General features: G+C 25.8%; 5 protein-coding genes across 9 annotated transcripts; 3 read left to right on the forward strand and 2 right to left on the reverse strand.

Moving 5' to 3' along the window:
- The first annotated feature begins 1,627 nt into the window (after positions 1-1,627).
- LOC143145965 (uncharacterized) lies at positions 1,628-4,999 on the forward strand. Of its 3 annotated transcripts, none has more exons than XM_076309849.1 (9): positions 1,628-1,784; positions 1,978-2,121; positions 2,449-2,652; positions 2,799-2,956; positions 3,025-3,322; positions 3,480-3,773; positions 3,840-4,115; positions 4,235-4,327; positions 4,506-4,999. In XM_076309849.1, exons 1-9 carry the CDS (start codon positions 1,671-1,673, stop codon positions 4,674-4,676), a joined length of 1,752 nt encoding a protein of 583 aa, XP_076165964.1. In that variant the 5' UTR covers positions 1,628-1,670; the 3' UTR covers positions 4,677-4,999. The 3 variants fall into 3 exon arrangements, with proteins under 3 accessions (XP_076165964.1, XP_076165965.1, XP_076165966.1); XM_076309850.1 differs by having other exon boundaries at positions 2,491-2,652; XM_076309851.1 differs by lacking the exon at positions 1,628-1,784 and having other exon boundaries at positions 2,090-2,121; positions 2,453-2,652.
- Coq5 (ubiquinone biosynthesis protein COQ3, mitochondrial) lies at positions 3,316-6,885 on the reverse strand. 2 transcript variants are annotated; one of them, XM_076309852.1, is made up of 7 exons: positions 6,710-6,885; positions 5,965-6,377; positions 5,711-5,799; positions 5,480-5,603; positions 5,251-5,411; positions 3,680-3,746; positions 3,316-3,545 (listed from the first exon to the last, which is right to left on the reverse strand). In XM_076309852.1, exons 1-5 carry the CDS (start codon positions 6,867-6,869, stop codon positions 5,322-5,324), a joined length of 876 nt encoding a protein of 291 aa, XP_076165967.1. In that variant the 5' UTR covers positions 6,870-6,885; the 3' UTR covers positions 3,316-3,545; positions 3,680-3,746; positions 5,251-5,321. The 2 variants fall into 2 exon arrangements, with proteins under 2 accessions (XP_076165967.1, XP_076165968.1); XM_076309853.1 differs by lacking the exon at positions 3,680-3,746 and having other exon boundaries at positions 5,255-5,411.
- Positions 6,886-7,883: 998 nt separating this feature from the next.
- On the forward strand, positions 7,884-11,097 carry LOC143145445 (transmembrane ascorbate-dependent reductase CYB561). Of its 2 annotated transcripts, XM_076308827.1 has the most exons (6): positions 7,884-7,999; positions 8,764-8,884; positions 9,086-9,298; positions 9,370-9,578; positions 10,316-10,473; positions 10,555-11,097. In XM_076308827.1, exons 2-6 carry the CDS (start codon positions 8,845-8,847, stop codon positions 10,715-10,717), a joined length of 783 nt encoding a protein of 260 aa, XP_076164942.1. In that variant the 5' UTR covers positions 7,884-7,999; positions 8,764-8,844; the 3' UTR covers positions 10,718-11,097. The 2 variants fall into 2 exon arrangements, with proteins under 2 accessions (XP_076164942.1, XP_076164943.1); XM_076308828.1 differs by lacking the exon at positions 8,764-8,884 and having other exon boundaries at positions 7,885-7,999; positions 10,555-11,091.
- An 877-nt stretch (positions 11,098-11,974) lies between these two features.
- On the forward strand, positions 11,975-16,539 carry LOC143145217 (chitinase-3-like protein 2). The gene is made up of 6 exons (XM_076308387.1): positions 11,975-12,131; positions 13,351-13,617; positions 13,806-14,087; positions 14,168-14,404; positions 14,489-14,912; positions 15,458-16,539. Exons 1-6 carry the CDS (start codon positions 12,073-12,075, stop codon positions 15,599-15,601), a joined length of 1,413 nt encoding a protein of 470 aa, XP_076164502.1. The 5' UTR covers positions 11,975-12,072; the 3' UTR covers positions 15,602-16,539.
- A 1,264-nt stretch (positions 16,540-17,803) lies between these two features.
- Positions 17,804-22,908, reverse strand: Eif3j (eukaryotic translation initiation factor 3 subunit J). The gene is made up of 6 exons (XM_076309881.1): positions 22,747-22,908; positions 22,573-22,655; positions 21,687-21,800; positions 21,257-21,395; positions 19,156-19,320; positions 17,804-18,749 (listed from the first exon to the last, which is right to left on the reverse strand). Exons 1-6 carry the CDS (start codon positions 22,760-22,762, stop codon positions 18,556-18,558), a joined length of 711 nt encoding a protein of 236 aa, XP_076165996.1. The 5' UTR covers positions 22,763-22,908; the 3' UTR covers positions 17,804-18,555.
- Positions 22,909-23,151: the final 243 nt, after the last annotated feature.

Genomic DNA, 23,151 nt, shown 5'->3' on the forward strand with positions numbered 1-23,151 from the left:
CACTAAGGGTAGCTCACCCCCACTAGGGATGTCAGGAGAGATGTATATTCGAAGGACTAAAAATAGGCTCGAGTAAACTGGTCTTGTGGGGATGGAAATCATCGTGGAATAATAAAATTGTGGTAACAACGATGCTAATGTTATTTGTAACGCAATAAAAATAATATTAAGAATTATCCAAACGCAATAAATGTAACAATAAAGAGCAATGAGTATGACAACAATAATGGCGATGATCGTACTGGTAAATTACCATACATTTATTTTTTAAAGTAAAATCTATGAATTTTGAAACTATTGAAACCTCATTCCATCGGGTTTGATATATTTAAAATATTATATCATTTTATAAAAATATTTTTTACAAATTACCGTGAAACTACACAATTGTATTATTTTTTATCAACTGTTCATATTTATTGTATCGATACTATTTTTTTTGTTTTTAATTCAGTTTTGATGGTGATGTTAAATCAAAATATTTTGTTGAAATTGTTACTTTTATTCGTGATCAAGAAGCTTATTAGTTAAATTATAGCTTACAAAATAAGTTTAAATGAAGCTACTTTTTCTTAAAATAATCAACACTTTAATTACTATTCATAGAGTAAAGTGTATGTAGATTTTGAGTTCAATAGACCATACATTTCGTTTGTTTCATCATACTCAATAAATGTAATATATAAATCTAATAAATCTTTTATATATACATGTATTATACTTTAATAGAAGAATAATGAATAAAGTAGTTATTACCTTAACGTTTTAGATAATTTTTCCATCATTTTACAAACATAAGATATGAACGTTTCTTCGCTTACAATATTTGAAAAAATATGGATTTTTATTCAAATTCATATTTAGATATACTAAAAGTATAGAACCTTTATTGAAATATCTGGAAATACTAAGAATTATTTTTTTGTATTTAACAGAAATCTTTCGAAAACTTTCACTTAATCACATTCTTTACGCAAATCTCTATTCCTCATGCCGATAGGGATTTCTGGACCTAAGTACTCCCAACAAAATTGTTTTGTATTTTCGGAGCATGTTACAAATGGCACCGATGTCCTTTTTGACGGTTACTATACAGCACTATTTACAGTCTATGGCGTAATTATTTAGTAACAACAATAACGTAGTCATCTTATAAATTATTTAAAATTTAATATTCTACATGTACATACGCTTTATGAAACAATGATCTCTTTATATGATTTACAGCTCTTATTTCTTTTTTAATTGTAACGTAACGCATATTTATTTGATTAATTACCAAATTAATAGATACCGATACAATCGAATTATAAATAATGATATATTAGTTCCTTTTAAGGGTTCTATCTTTAAGCGTCTTCAGTAACGATTTTTTAATGAAAACTCTGCCATTAGTTTTTCGGCCCTTTGTCATGAATTTTCATGTTTGGCTAAGTGTACGTCAAATTTATTGGATCCCTGGCAGCATAGTAGTGTCAACATAACGAACCAATGAAATTCTGTTTATATGTAGGTACATAGATGTAACATTTACATCCACTTTAAGTTAAACAGACAGTAGCAGTCATATATGTATCTTTATATTAACTCTGAAAGTCAGTGAGGGAACATAAGTTTATTATATATACATAAAATTTGAATAAGTCATAAAACTGCTAAAAATATTTGAAATGAATGAAGATTTATTCAACCAAATAAAAAATAAATTAAAATCAAATTTCTATCTAATGAATGATGAATGGTTGAGAGATTGTGTAGAATTTTACGTGGACCAACATAAAAATGTAAATAACTTCAAGCCTATGACTAACCAAAATATTTGAAAAATTGTGTAATGTATAAAAGGCATGGTTTAAGTTCTAAATAAAATTGTTAAAAAATGTATTTTTTCTAATATATCAATATGTGTCAAACTTTATAAATATTTCAAAAGTATAATTTAGTTTTTTAATTCACTGAAATCATTTTCATTTTCAGCCAAGTAGCGAGGAAATTTTGCAATTTGTAAAAGTACAATGGCAACTTAGTGATTTACGAGAAATTAATAATGAAAACGGAAGCTTGCCACGTAACCTTTCACAACAAAAGTGTATTATATTATCTGAGAATTATATTCTTCAGGTATATATATCTTCAATCATTTTTCTAAAATTGAAAAAATGTTGCAAGATTTTCTTTGAAAATTTATGTTTAATGTAACATTTAAATACTATACTAATAATTAAATGCTATAAATAATGTGTTCTTAAATATGTACATTATTTTATATTTATATAATACTTCCAATCGGAACAATGAGGAGGCCCTTAAAATAATGAATTATTTTTCTATGTTACATAGGATTATAAACTAAACTTATTTACAAATATGAATGATAAATTGTACGTTATAACTGACTCATTTAATAACTGTAAATATATATCAATTATATTTTTCTTATTAATCAAGGCAGAACAAATGTATGATATTGCAACATCAAAGTATAAACAGTTACAGCAAATAAGAGACATTCATATTTCGGAAGTGGATCCATCTGAATCCGAGAAACAAAATAAGTGGGAATTTCCCAAAAAGAGAATGATACAGCTCAAACTAACAGATGGATTGCAAGATGTAATTGGAATTGAATATAACTATATATCTCGATTAAATGTATGTTATTTTAATTTCAAGTATAGTATGTATTGAAATATTATGCATGTATGGTTGTATTACAGAAACAATAGCTACCACACATGATTTATATCATACAAAGAAAAAGATATTTTGTAAAACATAAATATTTTCTGCTTCCAAAGGATATGTTGTTACCAGGATATAAAATTATGATAATAGGTCCAGTGAAGTGTCGTAAAGGTGTTTTGCTACTAGAAGAAGGAAAACTGAAAGGAATTGGTGGTGAAGTGGATAGTTTGTTAATTCCTAATGCTTTAGAAAATGTTTTCGCCAGAGCTTTGTAAGTAACTCTCTAAGTAATTGTGTTTAGTTTTTATATAATTACATATTTTGAGTGTATTTCTATAGAAACCTTCAAGAAAACCCTGACCCTTACAATGACAATAAATCAAAATCAAATAACATTAAAGAACAAAATGAATCACAAATAGACGATAACTTTTTTGAAGAAGAGTTTGACATTAATTTAGAAGAACTTTCAAAAATTGAACATTTGCATAGCAAAGACCACAAGCAACCCAACATTAAAGCAATTAAAACAGAAACCAAAATAGAAAACTTTATTGACACTAACATAGTGAGGAAAGAAGATCATAGTCATAAGGAAGAAAAAGATTTGGATGATGATGATTGTTTCTTGGAAATGGTTTATATTTTAATGCATTTGAATACTTATTATTATAATATAACAATTTATCTTATTTCATTTAAACATTACATTCAACTAGAATTAAATTATTTTAAGATTAACTAATGCTAAAATTAATTTCTACATTAAATTAAGAATTTTATATAACTTGTAGGTTGATGAAGAGCAGCTTATGCAATCACAAGTTAAACAGACAAATAGTGAGGTTCTATCCAGAATTCTGCCAAAAGAAGAAAAAGATGATATTATTATAATAAATGAAAAAGATATGTTTGAAAACGTAACGTATGAAAGTATTCAAAAGCCCTTAAAAAAAAATGAACGTATTTCACAATTTAATTCTTCATGGTTTACCAGTAAAACAATTTCTTCAACTAGTTCATTACACTCCGAAACATGTAAAAGGCCAGAGAAAACTTCTCTACCTGTAATTGGAGAAAAAAGACCTGTATGTTCTTAAATTATTACATTCATTATATTGTAAATAGATAAGTATAAGTATGTAATTGTTTAGGTTCCAATATCTTCTCCTGAAACAGCAACATTGAAAAAGGGCAAAATAGACAGAAAGATTACAGAATTCACGACAGGATTAAATTCTCTAAATACGTCGAAAATTTGTAAATTTATCCATAATATAAACAATGAAGTCATAACACAGTTGACTTATAAAACAATTCGTGGACGTGTGGATGTTCATGGAAAATTAGGAAAGAAAGATTCATGTTGGATTTTAGATGCTACATTAGTAGATGGCACTGGAAAAATAGAAGTTTCTTTTTCAACAAAGGTCTGTAACTATAATTTATTTGAAATTAAATTTTGCATTAATAAAGAATTCTTATAGAAGAATATTTTTATTTTATTTTTAATTTACTGTACTTTAAATTAATAAACTTATTATTTCAGGTTCTTGAAAATTTATTAGGTTTCAGTGTTCAAGAATTTTCATTAAAGAAAAAGTTAAAAAAGAATCCTGAAATCGAACAAGAACTTAGAAAGGTACCTGAAATCAACTATTTGTGCCAATCAAAAGTTTAATAAAAATAACATCATAATGTTAATTTCTATAGAGTTATAATTAGTTTTATTATTACTTGTAACTTAATATTTTGTTTAATTGAAAATTTGATGAGAAATTTATCTTAACATAACAAGCAAAGAAATTTTTATTTTTCAGAGTTTTCGTACTGCTGAACAAAAAATAAAAACCTTGGATGCTCTTCTAGAATTAGAATTGAATATTAATAAAAAACCGGTAGTTACAAAAATCACTGATCTAACATTGGAACAAAAAGAAGTAATAGATAAAAGGTTGAAGAATTTTTTAAATAACAGTACACACGATTAATTACAGTAGACATTATCTTTATACATGGATTATAAGAATAAAAAACGATATATAATATCTCGAAGAGAACAAATTGATGTTTTATCATATTCTTAAAAAAATATAAAATTCTTATTGTAAAATATTATTCTTCAATTTATTCTTAATATTTATACAGTGTAAGATAATTATTAAATTTTGTAAATTGCTTTAAATTAATATATGAAAAATAAATATAATTACAATTTCTATCAAATAAAATTAGAATGATAACAATTATAAAATTCACTTTTATTAACTCTTTACATGCACTAAAAAATATGAGACATTTCAAAAAGATGGGACAAGCTAAGAAATCGAAAAATTCTTTTCCACTGTACAATCTAAGACTTCATTTGCAAGATATATGCAAAATTTACTGATGTGACTTCTAGCATCTGCTATTTACATAGCAATCAGCTGAACTTGCGACAGCACATGCACGCATAAGAAAAGTGTATCCATACATTCATATGCATCAAAGTTTTAACTGCTTATTGTTATCTTGATGACAAAACTTCAAATTGCAAAATAATATAAGATTTTTCGAAATTACCTACCTTTGAATAGTGCTTGCCTTTGCAATTCACTTGGGTATATTTACAAACTAAATGTAAAATATTTAGATCATAATTTAAATCCCGAATGAATAGCTACTATTCCACAGGTTAAATTTTCATAAGTTACATTCCTGAATCCTGCCTTCTCGATCATTTCCTACAACAATCAATAGTTAAAAATAAAATAGAATTTTAAATGTAAATTGTAAACATGATATGTAGTACCTTGAAATTTTCTTGATTTGGAAATTTTCTAATGCTTTCAACAAGATATTGATATGGTTGCCATTCTCCTGCAATGAGTGTACCCATTACAGGAATTATTTGAAATGAATATTTATCATACAACCTATACAAAAATTATACATTAAGGTATATATATCTTTATATATTATTTTAAATGTAAAATAAGTAATATAGGAAATAAGTTATATTATTGTAAGTATAAGTAATTACCATCTTAAAGCATCATTATTTACATGACTAAACTCTAAACACATAAATCTACCACCTGGAGTAAGTACTCGATATGCTTCAGAAAGAACCTAAAAGCAGTATTACTTTTTCTTTAAAAAAGCTAATAATTTTTGTAATGACCTTTAGCAATATAATAAGTATCATAAAACAGATGTCATCATAAAACAATTTTTAATATAGTATAATTAATTAATGTAATTAATTTTAATACAGTATAATACAATTTTATTTACCTTATCAATATGTGTTACATTTCTTATCCCAAAAGCAATTGTATAAGCTGTATATGAATCATTATCAAAAGAAAGTTTCTCTGCATCACATTCCTTCCAATCAATTTCAATAGTTTCTTCATTTGTGAAACCCTCTTTTATAGCTCTAGTTTTTCCTACTTCTAACATATTCTTGTTTATATCACAAACGGTTACATAACTCTTTAAACCTTGATGGTTTGGTACATGCTTCAAATATCGAATGTATCGAAATGTAATATCTCCTGTACCACCAGCTGAATCTAATAATTTGCTTCCATGAGTAGGTCCAAGTCTTTGAATAAGTATGTCCTTCCAAATACGATGAATTCCTAAACTCATTGCATCATTCATCCGATCATAAGAATTTGCTACATTTTCAAATACTGTATAAACTGAAAAAATTCATTTAATTATAAATGATAGGCTATAATTATTAAATATTTCTTTGTTATAAATATTACGGTTCAATAAATTTTACAAACTTGCTGACAAAATGTTTTAGTATAGAACGCTTTATATTTCAATTTTATATACATTTTAAGTTAAAAATTAAAATGAACTATGAAGATTATTTTTCTTTTGTTTCTCTTTATGAAAAATGTATCAGATTTTTTAAATCCATTTAAAGTATACCTTCAAAGTAAACATTTAAAATGCTTCATTGACTTTAATAAATACTGTAAAATTATAAGTGTATAATAATTTGTTATTTTACGAAACTTACCTTCTTTCACTTTATCACTTTCTTTAACAGTTTTAAATCCAAAATGTGTCGTTTTTTCATTGCTATTAATGCCAGTAGCTTCTGAGAACAATTTCTTGCATGAAAAAATAATTTTCCTGCTGTTTAATAAATTTCTAAGAGACCTGCCTGTTCTAATCATGACATGAAAATGAAAAATAAATTATGTACCTATATTTTGACAAAATTTTAAAGGTTATCTTTTTATTTCGATTGTTTTCTTGAGATGGCGCCACGGTGTTTGAAGAAAGATAGTTTAACTCTATCCCCACTTCTATGAGCTTAATTTATTGTACGCTAGATGCTCTAATGAGGTACGCTCTATCGATAAAATCATGTTTATGTATTTAGATAGTAGCTAATAGTATATACTACTACATCACACTGTAGTTTCATTATCCGCAGTGTAAGATAACTGTAGTCCATCTAAAGAGACGAAATACCAATATTCGTTAAGAGTGTTAAATCGATTCTGAATCGAATCGATTGGAATTGATTCACCAAAAAATCGAACAAAAAATCGATTCAAAGAATCGAATTTGTAGTTTTAAACATAAACTTATATAAACTTTGAAATCGTTAAAATTGCTAATTTATAATTTATATTCGAAACTAGGAAAAGGAAAGAATTGAATAGAACTTTAGTGATATCTTAATTGTCATTTATTAGCCTCTCATTTAGCGACAAAGAATTCAAAAACAATAAATTTTGTAGATGTTTTGGTGATATTCTGTTGGGTTCATTAACCATTATATTACTAGCATTTAAAAATAGTCTCTCAGAAGGAAAAGACGTTCTTACAACCGCTAAATATTGTAAAATCTCAATACCGTAATAATATTAAATACAGTTTGTTTAGTTTGATATCAGTTTCCGAATATTGTACGGAACGTATACTTTCAGTACAAATTGATACCGTTATTTTTATAAACAATCACACATCTGAACCGTCTTTATTGAATCAAACCACTCTGCAATGCGTCCTGCGTGATAGGTAATAGTTGAATAACGAAGTCGAAATCGAGCCACAGTTCCGGAGTGCCTCTATTTTTTAATTCCGAAGAAATTTAAATATAGTTAAAAATAAATTAGAAATAAAAACCCATTATATTTTTATTAGTTGCTGTATTGACTCTAAATGCGATACGTTCAAATATGTCATTATATATAACTATGTAAAATCGATAATTCGTTTTACGTCGTTGGATAACCGACGTATACCTAGATACCTGTTGAATTTTCTTTAAAACTCTTTTGTGGGAAAGTTACAGGTAATGTGATAAATATTATATTTTATAGTTTGTTAAACAAGATTATGTTTATTTTCTTTTTCGGTTGAATTAATATATGCTTCATTTTATTTATTTCATGATATTTTACATTTTTAAATCTAACCTTGTTTATAAAGAGCCACGTTAACATGGCTGTTTGACACTTGTTGCAGTTAATTCAAAAAAAAAACGTTTATAAATTTGAATACAAGTGTTTAATTGTAAAGAAACGATTATTCTTCAATATTTAAAATTTTATATTTGATGTGAAATGAAGAAAAAAGTATATGTTAACGATCAATTGTTAACATATGTGAAAAGAATAAGCCTACTTGCTTCATAATAAATATGTGTAATTATATATTTAATGATTATTGTAACTTATTCGTAGAATAAATAATTATTTTTAAAAAAATGTTTACTTTCTTAAGTGTAGTGTTTGTAGACTTACTATAAATTTATAAATATTCATTAGTAAATAAATACAATAAACACATGTTAATTTCTCTCTTTTTTTTATAATAAGATATTCTAAGATCTATTATACTCATGTAATTTTGTTTAACAAAATAGTTTCACAAACATACATTAGAAATTTAAAGATTTTTCTGTTTGAGTTCCAAAATTTATCAAATACATTTATATAATATTTTTCATAATTCAATTAATTTTTTTATCATAATGATAGTTTGAAATTTTTCTACAATATTATTTTAAAAGTTTATTAATTTTATACTATTAGTTATTTTAAACATAAACTATAGGTGGATAAAATCCAAGCAGTGTTATATAAAAAAGAATATTTAGAGTTTTGTGAAATAGAAAATTCATTTTTTAATCGAACCATGTCAACAAATTATCCATACGAGTACCAAGTGTGTTTAGGTATGTTATTTCTTTTTATATCTTAAAATGGTTCACACATTTATTAACAAACAACTTATTTAATTAAATCAAAATTGTACAAATTGTATTAAAGAATTATTTTTACATAAATTTTAATATTTTGTACTCATATATTTAGTTAATTTATTTACTCTTAACACTTTTTAATATTAATTGAATAGGTATTAAATTTATTTTCAGATATGGAACAGGTTGAAGAACCAAGTAACTTCTTAGAAGGTTTTAAACCACTTATAATCTTGATGCAAATCCTTGGAGGAACATTGATCATTTTGGTTATAATTTGGTGTAGTAATTATAGAGGTGGTTTTTCTTGGAGATCCAATCCAATGTTGGAATTCAATTGGCATCCTATGTTAATGATTATTGGATTTGTGTTTCTATATGCAAATGGTATGTTTCATAATTTTATCAATTTAACAGAATTTTAATTTATTTTATTTTCTCTAATATAATATTTCTAGGTATGTTAATATATAGAACTCAGAGGAATGCTAGGAAGCGACGACTAAAATTAATTCATGGTGGCATAATGTTATCTGTTATTGTATTGGTAGTAATTGCTCTTGTTGCTGTGTTTGATAGCCACAACTTAGTTAAAGAACCAATTCCAAATATGTATAGTCTTCATAGCTGGATTGGACTTACTAGTGTCATTTTGTTTTGCTGTCAGGTATGGAAAAGAAATTTCATTTTCATGACATATGAACTCACTTTAACTTGGTCAATTTGTGCTTTACTACCGTGCATGGGTTCCAGATGTGCAATTATTTTATAATAAAGTATGCTTATCAATATAATAAATAATAAAAATAATATAATCACGTTCAAACATTTTATTATATCCAATTGGAAATTCCAGGTTTATCTGTTCTTTCAATTAATATAGTGATAGTTAGTAAATGGTGGTTACCTAAAACTGGCCATATTGCAGCCTTTAAAAATATGTTATGATGTCAATTGAAGTATATTTACCTTAGCAATAACCATATTTTGTAGAAAAATTTCAAAAAATACGTTCATATTCTCTTTGGATTTGTCAAAGTAAAATTCTTTGTAAGCATTAAACGTATGTGTGCCTCACATTACCATAAGGAGAATAAAGGCATACGCACATAGTGTTATAATAAAAGAACAAAATATTGCTACAAACGTGCATGCCTGACACTTATAAGATATCCTACCTTAAACAGCAATCAACTCAAAATATGCTGAATAAAAACTTTTTCCTAATTTTTCTACTACCAAAACGACATTTTAATCTAAGAGAAAATTTAGTTAAAAAGACTAATCCTTTTATATAAAAACAGAAAAAAAAGGAACTCAGTACGATCGATAATTCACTATTTCGAAAATAGTTATTTATTTTCAATCTTTGACAAGATTGATTATTTATTTTCAACCTTTCAGTGGCTTGCCGGATTTTTGTCTTTTCTCTACCCAGGGTTACAAGTTCCATTACGTGCTTCCTATATGCCCATTCATGTGTACTTTGGCATCGCAGGATTTGTTGGTGTAATTACATCTAGTCTTTTAGGACTTAATGAGAAAGCAATATTTAGTTTAAAGTAAGAGAATTACTTAAATTTTATTATTATAAAATCGCAATTCTCATGTTTTATTTAATATTATATGATTTATAATTTCAGAAACAATTACTCAAAGCTTGGTAATGAAGCAGTATTAATTAATGTAATTGGACTTCTACTAATTCTCTTCGGTGGATTAACAGTTTATCTTGTAACACAAGAACGTTACAAACGTTTCTCAAAACCAGAAGACGAATCATTAGTCAGTGGTACAAGTCAGTAAACGTCTGTGGTATATGAAAAATTGGTTTGTCTTCCTGAAACTTGTAAACAAGTTCTAAGTACACTTATATATAGTACCTACGTACAATTTTTCTTTTTTTGTATTATGTACAAATTACGTTGTTTATTTTTTAAATGTAGAACGTAATTATTTTTTATATTAATTTATTATACACATTAAAATCTTTAAAAATAGGTTTAAAAAAGCTTTATACTTTATATACTTGATTTTCTTTGGTTTTCATGTCGAATAATATTTAACATGAAACTTTTTTATGTTTAATGAGTCAAACTTAAAATATTTTTATCACTTAATTATAATTTTACAAAAGTTTACAAATTTTATTTATTAAGTAAAGCATTTGTTTTTAAAGTTTCTCTAGTTTTACATTTTTTTGACTATGGTGCTACAATTATATTTTAATTAAAATAAGACTGTTATTATTGTTTAATAATATCAAGAGTCTCAGTTTAAATCTCAGAATTTTATTATTTCTATTTTGTTAATTCTGCCTACATCGTTTGTTATTATCTTAATGATTATATGTAAAATTATATTTTATATGTTATATTTTCGAATGTTTTAGGTACTATATTTTAAGCGACTGTAATGGAAAATACCGAAAACACTAAATCCTTATTGTTTTAATATGTTTACAAATCTTTATGTATCGAATGTTAAAATTGTGTTAATTCTTGAAGGCTAAATGTATACTATAATGTAATTACTGAAATGAATGTATCTCTTACTAAAAAAAAACAAATATATATATTATGTATGTATGTATGTATATATACGCACATATACCTGTCAAGCATTCTTTTTCATTTTTTATTTTTTTTATTGTTTTTAATTTCAAAGAAGATTAATACTTACGAAAAGTATTAAAGAAGAGAACTACTTACAAGTACTTTGAATTATTACATGAAAATCCCAGAGAAATTATACATGGCAAGAAAACAAACAGTTTCCGATGTGCAGTAATGTAATTCAATTAACTAGGCAACATCTTAATGTACAAATAATACTATCAATAATCAATCGATTGATTGTTATAGGTCTATTTGAAGAAACGTTTAGACGAAAGTTAAAATTTCTTAATAATTTCAAGAATGTAAAGAATGAATCTCGATATTGATAGAAGTTTAAAATGTTCCCGCTTCTTACCTGTTCGTAGATACAAAGCGCATAATAATGCGCAGTAAAACCCTACCCCCGCCAATTTACATTACTAGGTTACGTATGTATGTCGATATTAATATATCATACCAGACTGGGCGTAGTAACAAAAGTGGTAAGCCACCCTCGAGGACTAGCGTCCTCAAGCGTCAATCACGACGAACATTGTACGTTCAATGGTTAACCAAATTCCCGTGTCTCAGGCCAAGTATGAATTGTTAACTGATGTTCGACAGTAAGTTGCATTTTATTTATTTTATACAATTTATAAAAAAACATCTAACAATTTACTTATATTGGTAATATGTATTGGAACTTATTAATGTTTGAATATTTTATGCTTATTTTATTATGTATGCAACAAATACAGTTTATATTATGTCCAGCATGAATATAAATGACAATAGTGAATTTAATAATATTAATGATACTATCATTATAATTATTATTGATAAGATTCTTATATCTTTATAATAACATGTAATTATATAGTTTATAAATGTTAGTATGTAGAGAAATTGTTAGAAGTTTGTATGTAAAAGTTAAATATCCACTTTGTTTACATATGTGTACTGCATATAAATAATAATGAATAATAATAATCATATTATCTAAGTGATAAGATTAAATATTAAGAAAGATTATTTTGTTTGTATGACTAAACAAATATTTTAATTGAATATTAGTATTCTAAATATATTTAAGTATATTTAAGTATATTTCTTTGAAAGTACACATTTATATATTTTTTTTCAACACTATTGAAGTTATACATTTCAGTCAAATATATTATAATAAACTACATTATGTAATTCTGAATCCCAGTAGCTTAAATTATTATTTTTTTTTCATTTTGAGTGAAATACATATATTATTACATAGTTCAGATTATCTTTAATACACTTGTATAGAAAGAATGTTTATTATTTTGTATACAACATTGAAGAAATATTTTTATTGATTAAAATATTTTTATAATTTTAGTAAAGTACAATAAAATTTATTTTTTATTTTTTCTTAAATTTTTCATTTATCATCTTATGTTTATATTCATAGCTTCACATTTTGTATACATAAATATTTTTCTTTTATTATGTTTTCATTTCTTCCTCTTTCTTCCTTCATACATTGGATATGCGTGTGAGCATATAAGTGTATGTCAAAAGTTACAGGTGTGGCATATTGATTGTTCTATATTTACTATGACACAAAAAGCCTGCTTGGGTTAAACTGAATATAAATGCATATAAAATATTGCAAGTTTATATTTAATACAAATTTATAAGTTTTACACATTATGTGTATATAGATATTAAAATCATATTAAAATTATTCAAATTTATTATGTGTGTTAGTTTAAAGTTGTGAAACATAGATACATTAACCAATTAATTTGTATTCATATTAATGTTTACTTTTATATCAAAATAATTTATATTTATAATTTTGTTTAGACCTCGTTGGAAAACACAATTGCTGTGCTTGGTATTAATATCTTTAGTGCTTGGGATCCTTTTTGTAACACGTGCCTGGATAGGAATTCTTGTCCTTAGTTCTCCAAAAACTGAAACATTAGATACAGAGACATTTTTAGACAATGCCGAGATTGCTACGTGGTTACGTCGGGCTCGGATGTACGCCGAGTCGACGAAGAAGAACGCGAATGCGGACAGGAACAACAGCATCAATTCGCCACAGCACTTCTACACCAATTCCACAAGGTAATAAATTTAAAGCATTTTTTATAATATAATATTCTATTAACCTTGTAAGAATTAGTATGAGATATAATTATGTATGAAAAAGTACATTATTCAAAAGAGAAAATAAATTTTTAATGTACAATATGATCAGTACAATATACCGTTATTACTTCTAAATATTCAAAAAACATTTTTCATTTATATAGGCAGATCATTGTCTGTTATTACATCTTACCGGGGGACCTGAACACGTTCTGGGAGCTCAGTCTGTCGCACATTGACCCTAATCTTTGTACGCATATTATCATGGGTTTTGCGAGCGTGGTGAACTGCAGTCTTGATTTGGGCAACAGTTCATCAATTTATAAGAATATTTTTACTTTAAAGAATCTACAACCTGAATTAAGGGTCATGATCAGTGTCAGTGGCAGTAACGAGCTTCATTTAGGTTTCTCGGAAATGGTAAAAAATCATGCTAATAGAAAAAGGTAATTTACATAGTTTAATTTTCATTTCATTAAGAATATATTTAAACTATTTATGTGGAAGAAGTTCAATTTTTTTATAGATTTATAAAATCAGTATTGAACACAACAAAGTCATTTGGTTTTGATGGATTAGATTTGGATTGGGAATTTCCAGCATGGCTCGGAGCTGATGATTTAGAAAAAATTCATTTTGTACAACTTCTAGAAGAATTACGACGAGAATTTCAACGAGCCAAAGAGACATTAATACTTTCTGTTGCTGTAGCTGCTCCCCAAGCTATTATTGATCAGAGCTATATGGTTACAGAAATGGCAAAGTAAGCAAATTATACATGAATCGTTTTATAATTATGGATGTTATCACAATGTCTAATTTCAACAATATTTACTAACTTTTTTAGATATGTAGATTTTGTGAACCTAATGTCATATGACTACCACTTTTATGTTTGGTATTACCCAATCACTGGACTCAATGCACCACTTTTTCCACGTTCTGCGGAATCTGGATATCTTTCTACCTTGAATGTTAATTTTTCGGCTCAATATTGGCTTTTAAAAGGCATGCCAAGAGAAAAATTGATTATTGGAATTCCTACTTATGGTCACTCTTATAAACTAGATAACCCATTAAATCATGATTTACTTGCCCCAGCAATAGGATTTGGAAAATTGGGTAAAATGGGCTTTGTTTCCTATCCTAGAATTTGTCAGTTTCTTCAAAACGGTGCAAAGAATGTTTTTGAAAATGAGAGTAAAGTTCCATATGCTTACAAAGACAAAGAATGGATATCATACGACGATATTACAAGTATTTACTATAAGGTATAAACATACGGTGTTTTTCCTTATAAATTAGACTATTTATTTAATTGCTACTTATTATCGTTTATAATTGACAAAAAGTAATGTTTTCAAATTTTTGAAAAGAATATAATTATATTTTTATACGCATAACAAATAATATTTTAGTAAAAAATATTTAAATAAAGTATTTGGTATTTTCTGTAGTACTACGTGAGTAACTGTTCCATATGTAAATGTTAAAATCCTCAAAGTTGAGAATATTATTTTATCTGATGTTTAAAGAGATGTTTTATGATGTACTCTAATTTTTGTAATGATTAAGTTAAAGATAATGAGATGACAATTAGTATTCTGACTGTTCTTTTAAATAAGAATTTCAATATGATTAACAATAAAATTATTAAAGAAAATGTGAACAAATATATAAAGTTAAAACATCTGGAAATATTTATTTCAATACAATAAAACTCGATCTAAGAAAAAGTTTAGATTCTTGTGCATGCATATTTTTTATAACAAAGTTAATAATATTCTAACAGATTATTTATTATTTCATTTTTCAGGCTGAATGGATTCGTGCAAACAATTTTGGAGGTGCAATGGTATTTTCCTTGAATACTGATGACTGGAACAACACGTGCAAACTAAATGAGACCTTTCCTTTGACTCGTACCATTACTAAAGTCTTTAGGTATCAAGAAGACTAATGTATTTGCTAGTTAATTTTTTTTACTGTGAATCACATTCCATATAGAAATATTGCATTCCTGGAGACATAATTAATTGTTACTATTAAGCTATAATTAAGGTATGCAATTTCAAGACAATTCTTCTCGATAAAATATAAAACAATATAAAGTAACACATTTATCTACTTTAATGAAAATACAAAGTACATTAGTTTTAAATTTGCACGCCCAATGTATTTATTTGATAAAAAACCACGTATTAAATTCCTTTACGTGGAAATATTTTTGTTGCATTTACAATTATGATTATATATTTACACGTATGATTATTCATGTATGCACATGGTTATAGATATACCTGAAAGTACAATCATGATTTTAATTCTTTCGGTACAGTGGGTACTGCTGCAAGACTATTCATGGCCGCACTAATGTGCAAAACTTTTGTAATGTTTAATTTTCAAAATTACTTATTTATAGATAAATTCATATTCACCGTCAAGAGAAATCGGTAACATATTTAAAATAAAATTTATTGAGGAAAATACATATCTCGGAATTCAAATGTCGATATGGCCATAGGCAAGTAATGGCGGCCATTGATTACAGTTAACAGATGTACCGAAAGGTTTCAATCAAAACTAGTAAACTGAATATACGTATTCAATATTATATTTCTTCCTGGTTATTAGAATGTGATATAATTTATTTACGTCTCTATAAAATAAAGAGACTAACAGTAAATGACATAAAATCACTTTATTAATATATGATATGTTAACAAATAATAATTACATCAGTTTTTGTAATATGAGTTTAATATCAGAAATTTAATTTGACCTATATACAAGACAGTAATTCTTTTAAAACCTTCAATTCATTTTTAAACAATCATATCATATGAATTATTAAGAAAGAAAATGCACTTTCCCATCTTAAGTAAATTGTAAACAAATTTTCTATATGAATGATAGTAATTTTATATTGTATTTCAGTTCTTTGTTTCATCTTTATTGTGCTTTTAAAGTTATAATCTTTAATTTAAAAAAGAAACATACAAGGAATCTAAAAGGAAAGAATAACGTAAAATTGAAAATTATCTAAAACTATAGAAAAATTCATTTTAAATAGAATAAGAAATTTTAAAGTAAGTAAAATTGCACACAAAATAATTTTGGAATCAAAATTACATTCTTAAAATCCTTTTTCTATTACAGAATAACGTTTGAAATAATAAACATGTTAAGATAATTGCTGGTTACAAGGTTTACTTCAAAATAATTTCTTTTTTTTATGTAAATCTCAAAAATCAGTCAACTAAATATAACAGTGCTAGGGATTATAACTTCAAGTAGCAATCTAGTAAAGAATATGAACTTTTAATTAAAAAATAAAAATAAAATTGTATAATTTTTCAATTTAAATTTCAGTTAAATATCTTTAAAATACAAATGAAATTTTTAATCATACATAAGAAATAAATGATAATTATTAATTGATTTAACTGAAGTCAATATTCATTAAAATTTTACAACATAATGAATATAACTGTTATTAATCTTGTATTTCAATATAAAATTTTATCAGTTTTGTTCAAGATAAAGATATAATATAATATCAGTAAAATTCACAGTAAAATTTCAAGATTCAAGAAACTACTCCTAATCAAATAGTTGAAACTATTTAAATGTGCCATATTGTTGTAAATTGAAAAATAGGTTTGTGTAAACTTGAAATTAAATTTACTATGATAGAAGCAAAAGTCATTGCATGTTTATTTAATATTATTGCAATAAAACTGAGAAAAAGAAATAGAAATAAATTTATTATGCTGCAAACAATGCAGAATTAGTGAGTTATAAAAGAAACGTAATACAATATATATACACTGGTTATTGTAAAGAAGTCGAACAAGTTTATTAACAAAGAACATAAAAAAATATTGTTAACGTTATTGTAACGAAATAAATAATATTCTTAGTTTTACTGCTGTAAAATAAGAAGCTCTGTAAAATAGTTTAAGCGCAAGAATTTCGTCCATGTTTGAAAAAACTTTTTAACTGAACACATGTTATTTTTTTCATTTCACTGTGCATCCTTTATGTAAGAGATTTTATGTAACAAAAAGCTTAATAAAGTATGATTAAATTAGTTATAAGTGCCTTAGTAATTACTCTTAATATTGTATGATAAGGATTTTAAAAAATTCTTAAAACAAAGTACATTATTTTCATGAGGTATTATTTAAATAGTATTATATATTATGAAGAAAGAACATAAAACCATACGCGCATACATATAAATATAAAACTATAAGGAACTGGTGTACATAGTTCCTTGCATAGGGACGATTGTTTACGCATGCGCAGTGTGTTTCGAAGAATAAATCCTTCGATCACCAATTTATATTACTGCTCAGTGAACCATTCTTCAGTTACTCTGCAACATTTATGCGGAGGATGGTCGTTGCCCGTACATTCGTTTGCACTGCTTTTTTACTTCTGAGCCTTTTCATATTTATATAATTCGCACTAACTACAACAGTTTATACGTTAATATAGTAAATGTTGCTAAATTTTGAGAAGTGTATCGAGAATTTCTGATTTCTTGGAAATATTGACTGTTTAATCGATCGATGAATATCAATGAAAATTTTCAAAAAATCTTCCAACTGTATTTAAAACGCATTAACACTTCGTATTAAGATTCTTCTACATCTTTTAGATATATGTACGACATTCTTTACTATATATGTATATATAATAGCTGCTTGTAATAAAAATTCTAAAAAAAAGTAAAGTATTTAAAATTATAACCTCGGACCAACAATTAAAAATGAAAGAATTAAGAAATTTAAATATAGAGAGAATAAAGGATATAAAATCTGCAAAAAATTTTAATAACCATCTGCGTGTATTTAGGCGACTAGAAAAGGGGATAGGGAATAATAAGAACATAGGATAAAAAGGTCGCTACATGAAATCGTTGTAATCACCATAAACATAGTCGCCATATTCGCTCAAAAGAGTATTTTCACCCTCGATTTTAAGTTTCGCTTTTCCCTTGCCCTTGCTCTTTTTCCCCTTGTCCCCTTTTTCGATCTTCTGTTTCTCAATCAGAAAATTATCAACCATTGTTTTCACATTCTTCAAACATGTTGAGGATACTGTAAGCAATAGATATAAGTCAATTTCTTGTAGACGCATGTGTGTATTAAAAAAAAATTAGAAAAAGTTTAAAATATTGTATAGAAATTAAACATATTACTTTATGAAAAACGGTAAACAAATTTATACTTTTTGGAAATGTTGGAAGTTTAAAAGTCATCAAACAATTACTATACTACAATAATAACTATATAACATAAATATTTAATTTATATATCTATTAAAATGAAAAATAACTAAATTATTATCATAAACAAAAAAAAAATATTTTTACCATGTGCTCTGTACATTTACTATTTGTAATAAACATACAAAGTTGTCTGAAATTTTTTTATTAGAGTAAAATATTCTTATCTATCCTTTATAAAAATCTTCTATACCCAATTGAATAAATAATATACTCACAATTGATAGCAATAGATTTAATAAGTTGCTCTGCAAATGAAGAGAATTCGGAGTGTTTAGCAAGCAGATTTAGTTTTTGTGTAAGTAAGTTTCCATACAGCTCAAACTCTTCTTTCGTGTTTGGTACTGTTGTATCTAGACTTAGCCCAAATTCTTCCGCTACACCTGAAGCAAAAGAAACAATAATAAAGTTTTTCATACCTTAGAAGAGAAATTCTTTTAATTCTATATATGATACACTTACAAACTATTTCTCTACAGGTTTTTAATATCTAAACTGTAATGTAATTTGTCAATATTAATTGCCTGTAGTTACATATAAGAAATTCATCAATTTATTAAATTGTAACATTTTTACAAGTAAACTGGATTTAATAATGAATAAAACCAAATTAAAATGAAATTGACTAATAATTTTGTTCTGTCTAATGAATCTAAATAAATTAGTGCTTAAGTTATGAGTTAACACTACTTTTAAGAAAGTCTTTTTACACCTGATTACACCTGAAATTTACATTGTAACAAGAATAAATAATTAAAAATTTTACATTAATTACAAATTACCTGTTTACAACTCATTTTATATAATAAAAATGTTATGAACAATATTAGATACCAAATTTAATTATTTAATATGTTAATATATTAAATAAAACATGAATGTTTATTATCAAAATTAAATATTTATCAGGAACGGTACAGGAGATCAATGTTGATAAATAAGACACATCTGATTTGTTTTTTTCAAGAAAGGGGAATGTTTATTTTTCGCACAATAACAATTTGGTATTTTATTTAAAGATTGTGTTATCTCGTTTAGATACATTTTTACGTCTCTAGTACAGTTCCTGACACCAAATCGATTTTTTCAAATGAATTATAATTTGAAAATGCTGGAAGTTTAGAAGTCATCAAACAATTACTATACTAGAATAATAACTATATTTTTGAAAATATCATGTTGTAGAATTTAAACATTTCCAAAAATTGTTGTTAATTTTCATAGCAACAATATTTCAAATCTTTGCAAAATATTTGAGCATGTAAAGGCTATTAAAAAATGTATAGAATTCTTATAACTATGTTTTAAATATATATAAAAAAATATTTTATGTTGTATTTTTAAAAGCAAGAAAAAATTGTTATAAATTTAATACTAATTATAGATAATTATTTCCTCAACTGGAATATATATTTAAAAAGTACAAAGTAATTAATTATTACGATTCTTACACAAATAGTAATCAATATTTATGGACATACTTTATATCAGATTATGAAAGACAAAGCATAAACGAATAATTAAGCCATTAACTCGTTTTAACGCATAAATAGTACATCAACCCTTTGCGGTCCAATAACTAGACTCTCAATGAATAGTACTATTAAACTTTAAATTTTTATTAAAGTGTAATTTTGTAGAATTGGAAAAATTTAAAAAGTATAGAATTGACTATGAACTTTACATTTTTTATATTCAAAATTTCAATAATTTATAGCGATTTATGTTTAAAAACTTTAAGTTAGAACGAATTAAAGTTTAAGATTTAATAAAAAAATTCAGCAAAAATTTCAATATAAAAAGCATTTTAAATATAATAAATTTGAGAAAAATGTTAAGATGCAATACTTATATTTGAATTAAAATTAAAATTTAACAAAATTTTAATAAAATAAATAACATTGAACTTATCCTTAAATTAATATTCTACTCATATTTTACCATTTGTATTATATCACTTTTCTTTGTTATAAATTTAATAATGTGTCAATTTTATGCAAAATCAAAATGTAGATATTTATTAATTTTACAGAATCAGTCTAGGACACAATTTTAAAAAACCAATAGTTCCAAATGTATGCTTTGGAACACTTCACAAGGAAACTATTAGTTTCAATACTTTAAAAGAAATAGCACTTTTCTATTTCATCAATTATTAGTAACTATATAATTTTATAATTTATCAAAAATTGATATTTATACTATTACTTAAATAAAAGTAGGAGCGCAAAGAGTTAATAGGTAAAAGTTTCTAACGCAGTCATTTCCTGTCGGTTCTGTGCGGCTTGCGGTGAGAAAAATCAACAAGGTTGGACAAACCGAAAGTCTCCATGGCAAGACGTAGATCGGCTTCCTCTTGGAGCCTCTGACGCCTCAATTGTTCTGCTCTCTTCTCCTCTGGAGTCAATGCCTCTTCTTTTTCTTTTGCTTTCCTTTCAGCCTCTTCTCTTGCCTTCTTCTATGAGGAAAAAAAAAGTTGGTAATATTAACCCAAATAATACTTGAGTTATTTATTAAATAACTCTAACTTTAAACTAACATTATGTTCCTAATAATGCATAAATGAAAAATGAAAATATATCCATATACAAGAATAATAAATTAATTTATTTCATACATATGCTAATAATGGATAAATGGACAAGATAATATCAGATAACTAAAATAATAGAAGCAAGTTTCAAGTTTCAATGAAATTACTAATTAAGTAGCATAATAAATGATCTAAATGAAAATTTTTAAATAATACCTCATGCTCTTCAATCCTTTGTGCCAAAGCTTTCTTTGGCTTTGATTTGGCCTTAGGCACTTCTGCAGGTTTTTCTACATCTTTCTTCTCTTCTTCAACATCTTCCCAACTATCCTGTTAATTGAATTTTCTTTTTTTTAGATTAATCATTGTAAAATCATCTGATGAACTCTAAATAAACTAATCAATTTTAATTTCAAATTATATTATTTTGAAACAACCAAAGTTTTAAGAAAATGCTATTGTTACATCGCTTACTCTTTATTTAATTTTGAATTTATTTTACATAAATATAAATAAAATTGATTTAATTATATTTCAAATGCATTCCATTATGGCCTAAAGTAACTCATTTTTGCTGTAATTTTGAAATAAATTTGCTTAGTGTTATAGAATTTCATTTTATGAAAAATTTAGTGATGTAATTTTTAACTTTCTTTATCCAAATTTAAAGACAATTTACCTCGTATTCATTTCAATGGAAATTATATTTAGTTCAACAGTTTTTAGTTCATCATAATTTCAACATAATTTTAATTTTAAAGCAAATTTATCGACGTATCTGTTGTATCAATTAAATAAAAGTTAATATTACGAATTTGGTGAACAAATTAATTTGTTTCAAGTTGATTGACTTTTAACTTAATTTGACCACAAGTAGATAATTTAGTAATCGATAATTTAGTAAATTTAAACATAATAAATATCAATTTAGTTTTGATTTCATTTGAAGTAAACTTCAAGTCTGTTCAACAATGACCAACTATCGCACTGTTAGTCTCGTGTTGATCTACACCATGAAAGGTTAACCATACTTATAAGCCGTCGATTTAGTATGAGTTTTTGAAAATCTCTGAACTAAAATAGAAAGTCAATAAGTCAGAACCTTGACGTCCTCTTCTTCGTCTTCGCCCTCCCACTTGTTGGATCTGATAGCGAGGTCGAATTTCGCTTCAGCATTTTCGACATCTGTAAAGTTGAAGGTTAAAATCATTTCCTTGCTTCAACCTAACTATGGACACGCATCGACTAAGATGTTCGTATATCGATTTTTGCATACCCCATTCGTCTTCCATAGTGAATCTTGGATTATATGTGCACGATTTCGTTTGTAAATGAAACAATACCTCTTCGAGCTAACGTGGTTGAACAGAGTACAAATGGAATCAAGCGGGCCATACTGCGCGAGGAGAACGTGTGCCTTTCTTGCTAGATAGTGATGGTGCAACTCAAATTACATGTTTTAGAGATTGGCTACTGTATATATAAAAAGAACATCGCACATAACGATTGCGCAATACGATAAATTGTCACCTTTTCAATTGGAAAATTGTCAAGTTGAAAGTAAACAAACGATGAAAATGTAAAAATAATTATATAGCTTTCCGTGATAACAAATTATTATTTATATGTTAAAAAATTGATCTTTTTAGAATAAACGTCTAGTTTGTTTTAATTTTTTTCA

The sequence above is a fragment of the Ptiloglossa arizonensis genome, chromosome 4 (assembly GCF_051014685.1).
Source record: "Ptiloglossa arizonensis isolate GNS036 chromosome 4, iyPtiAriz1_principal, whole genome shotgun sequence".
NCBI lineage: Eukaryota > Metazoa > Arthropoda > Insecta > Hymenoptera > Colletidae > Ptiloglossa > Ptiloglossa arizonensis.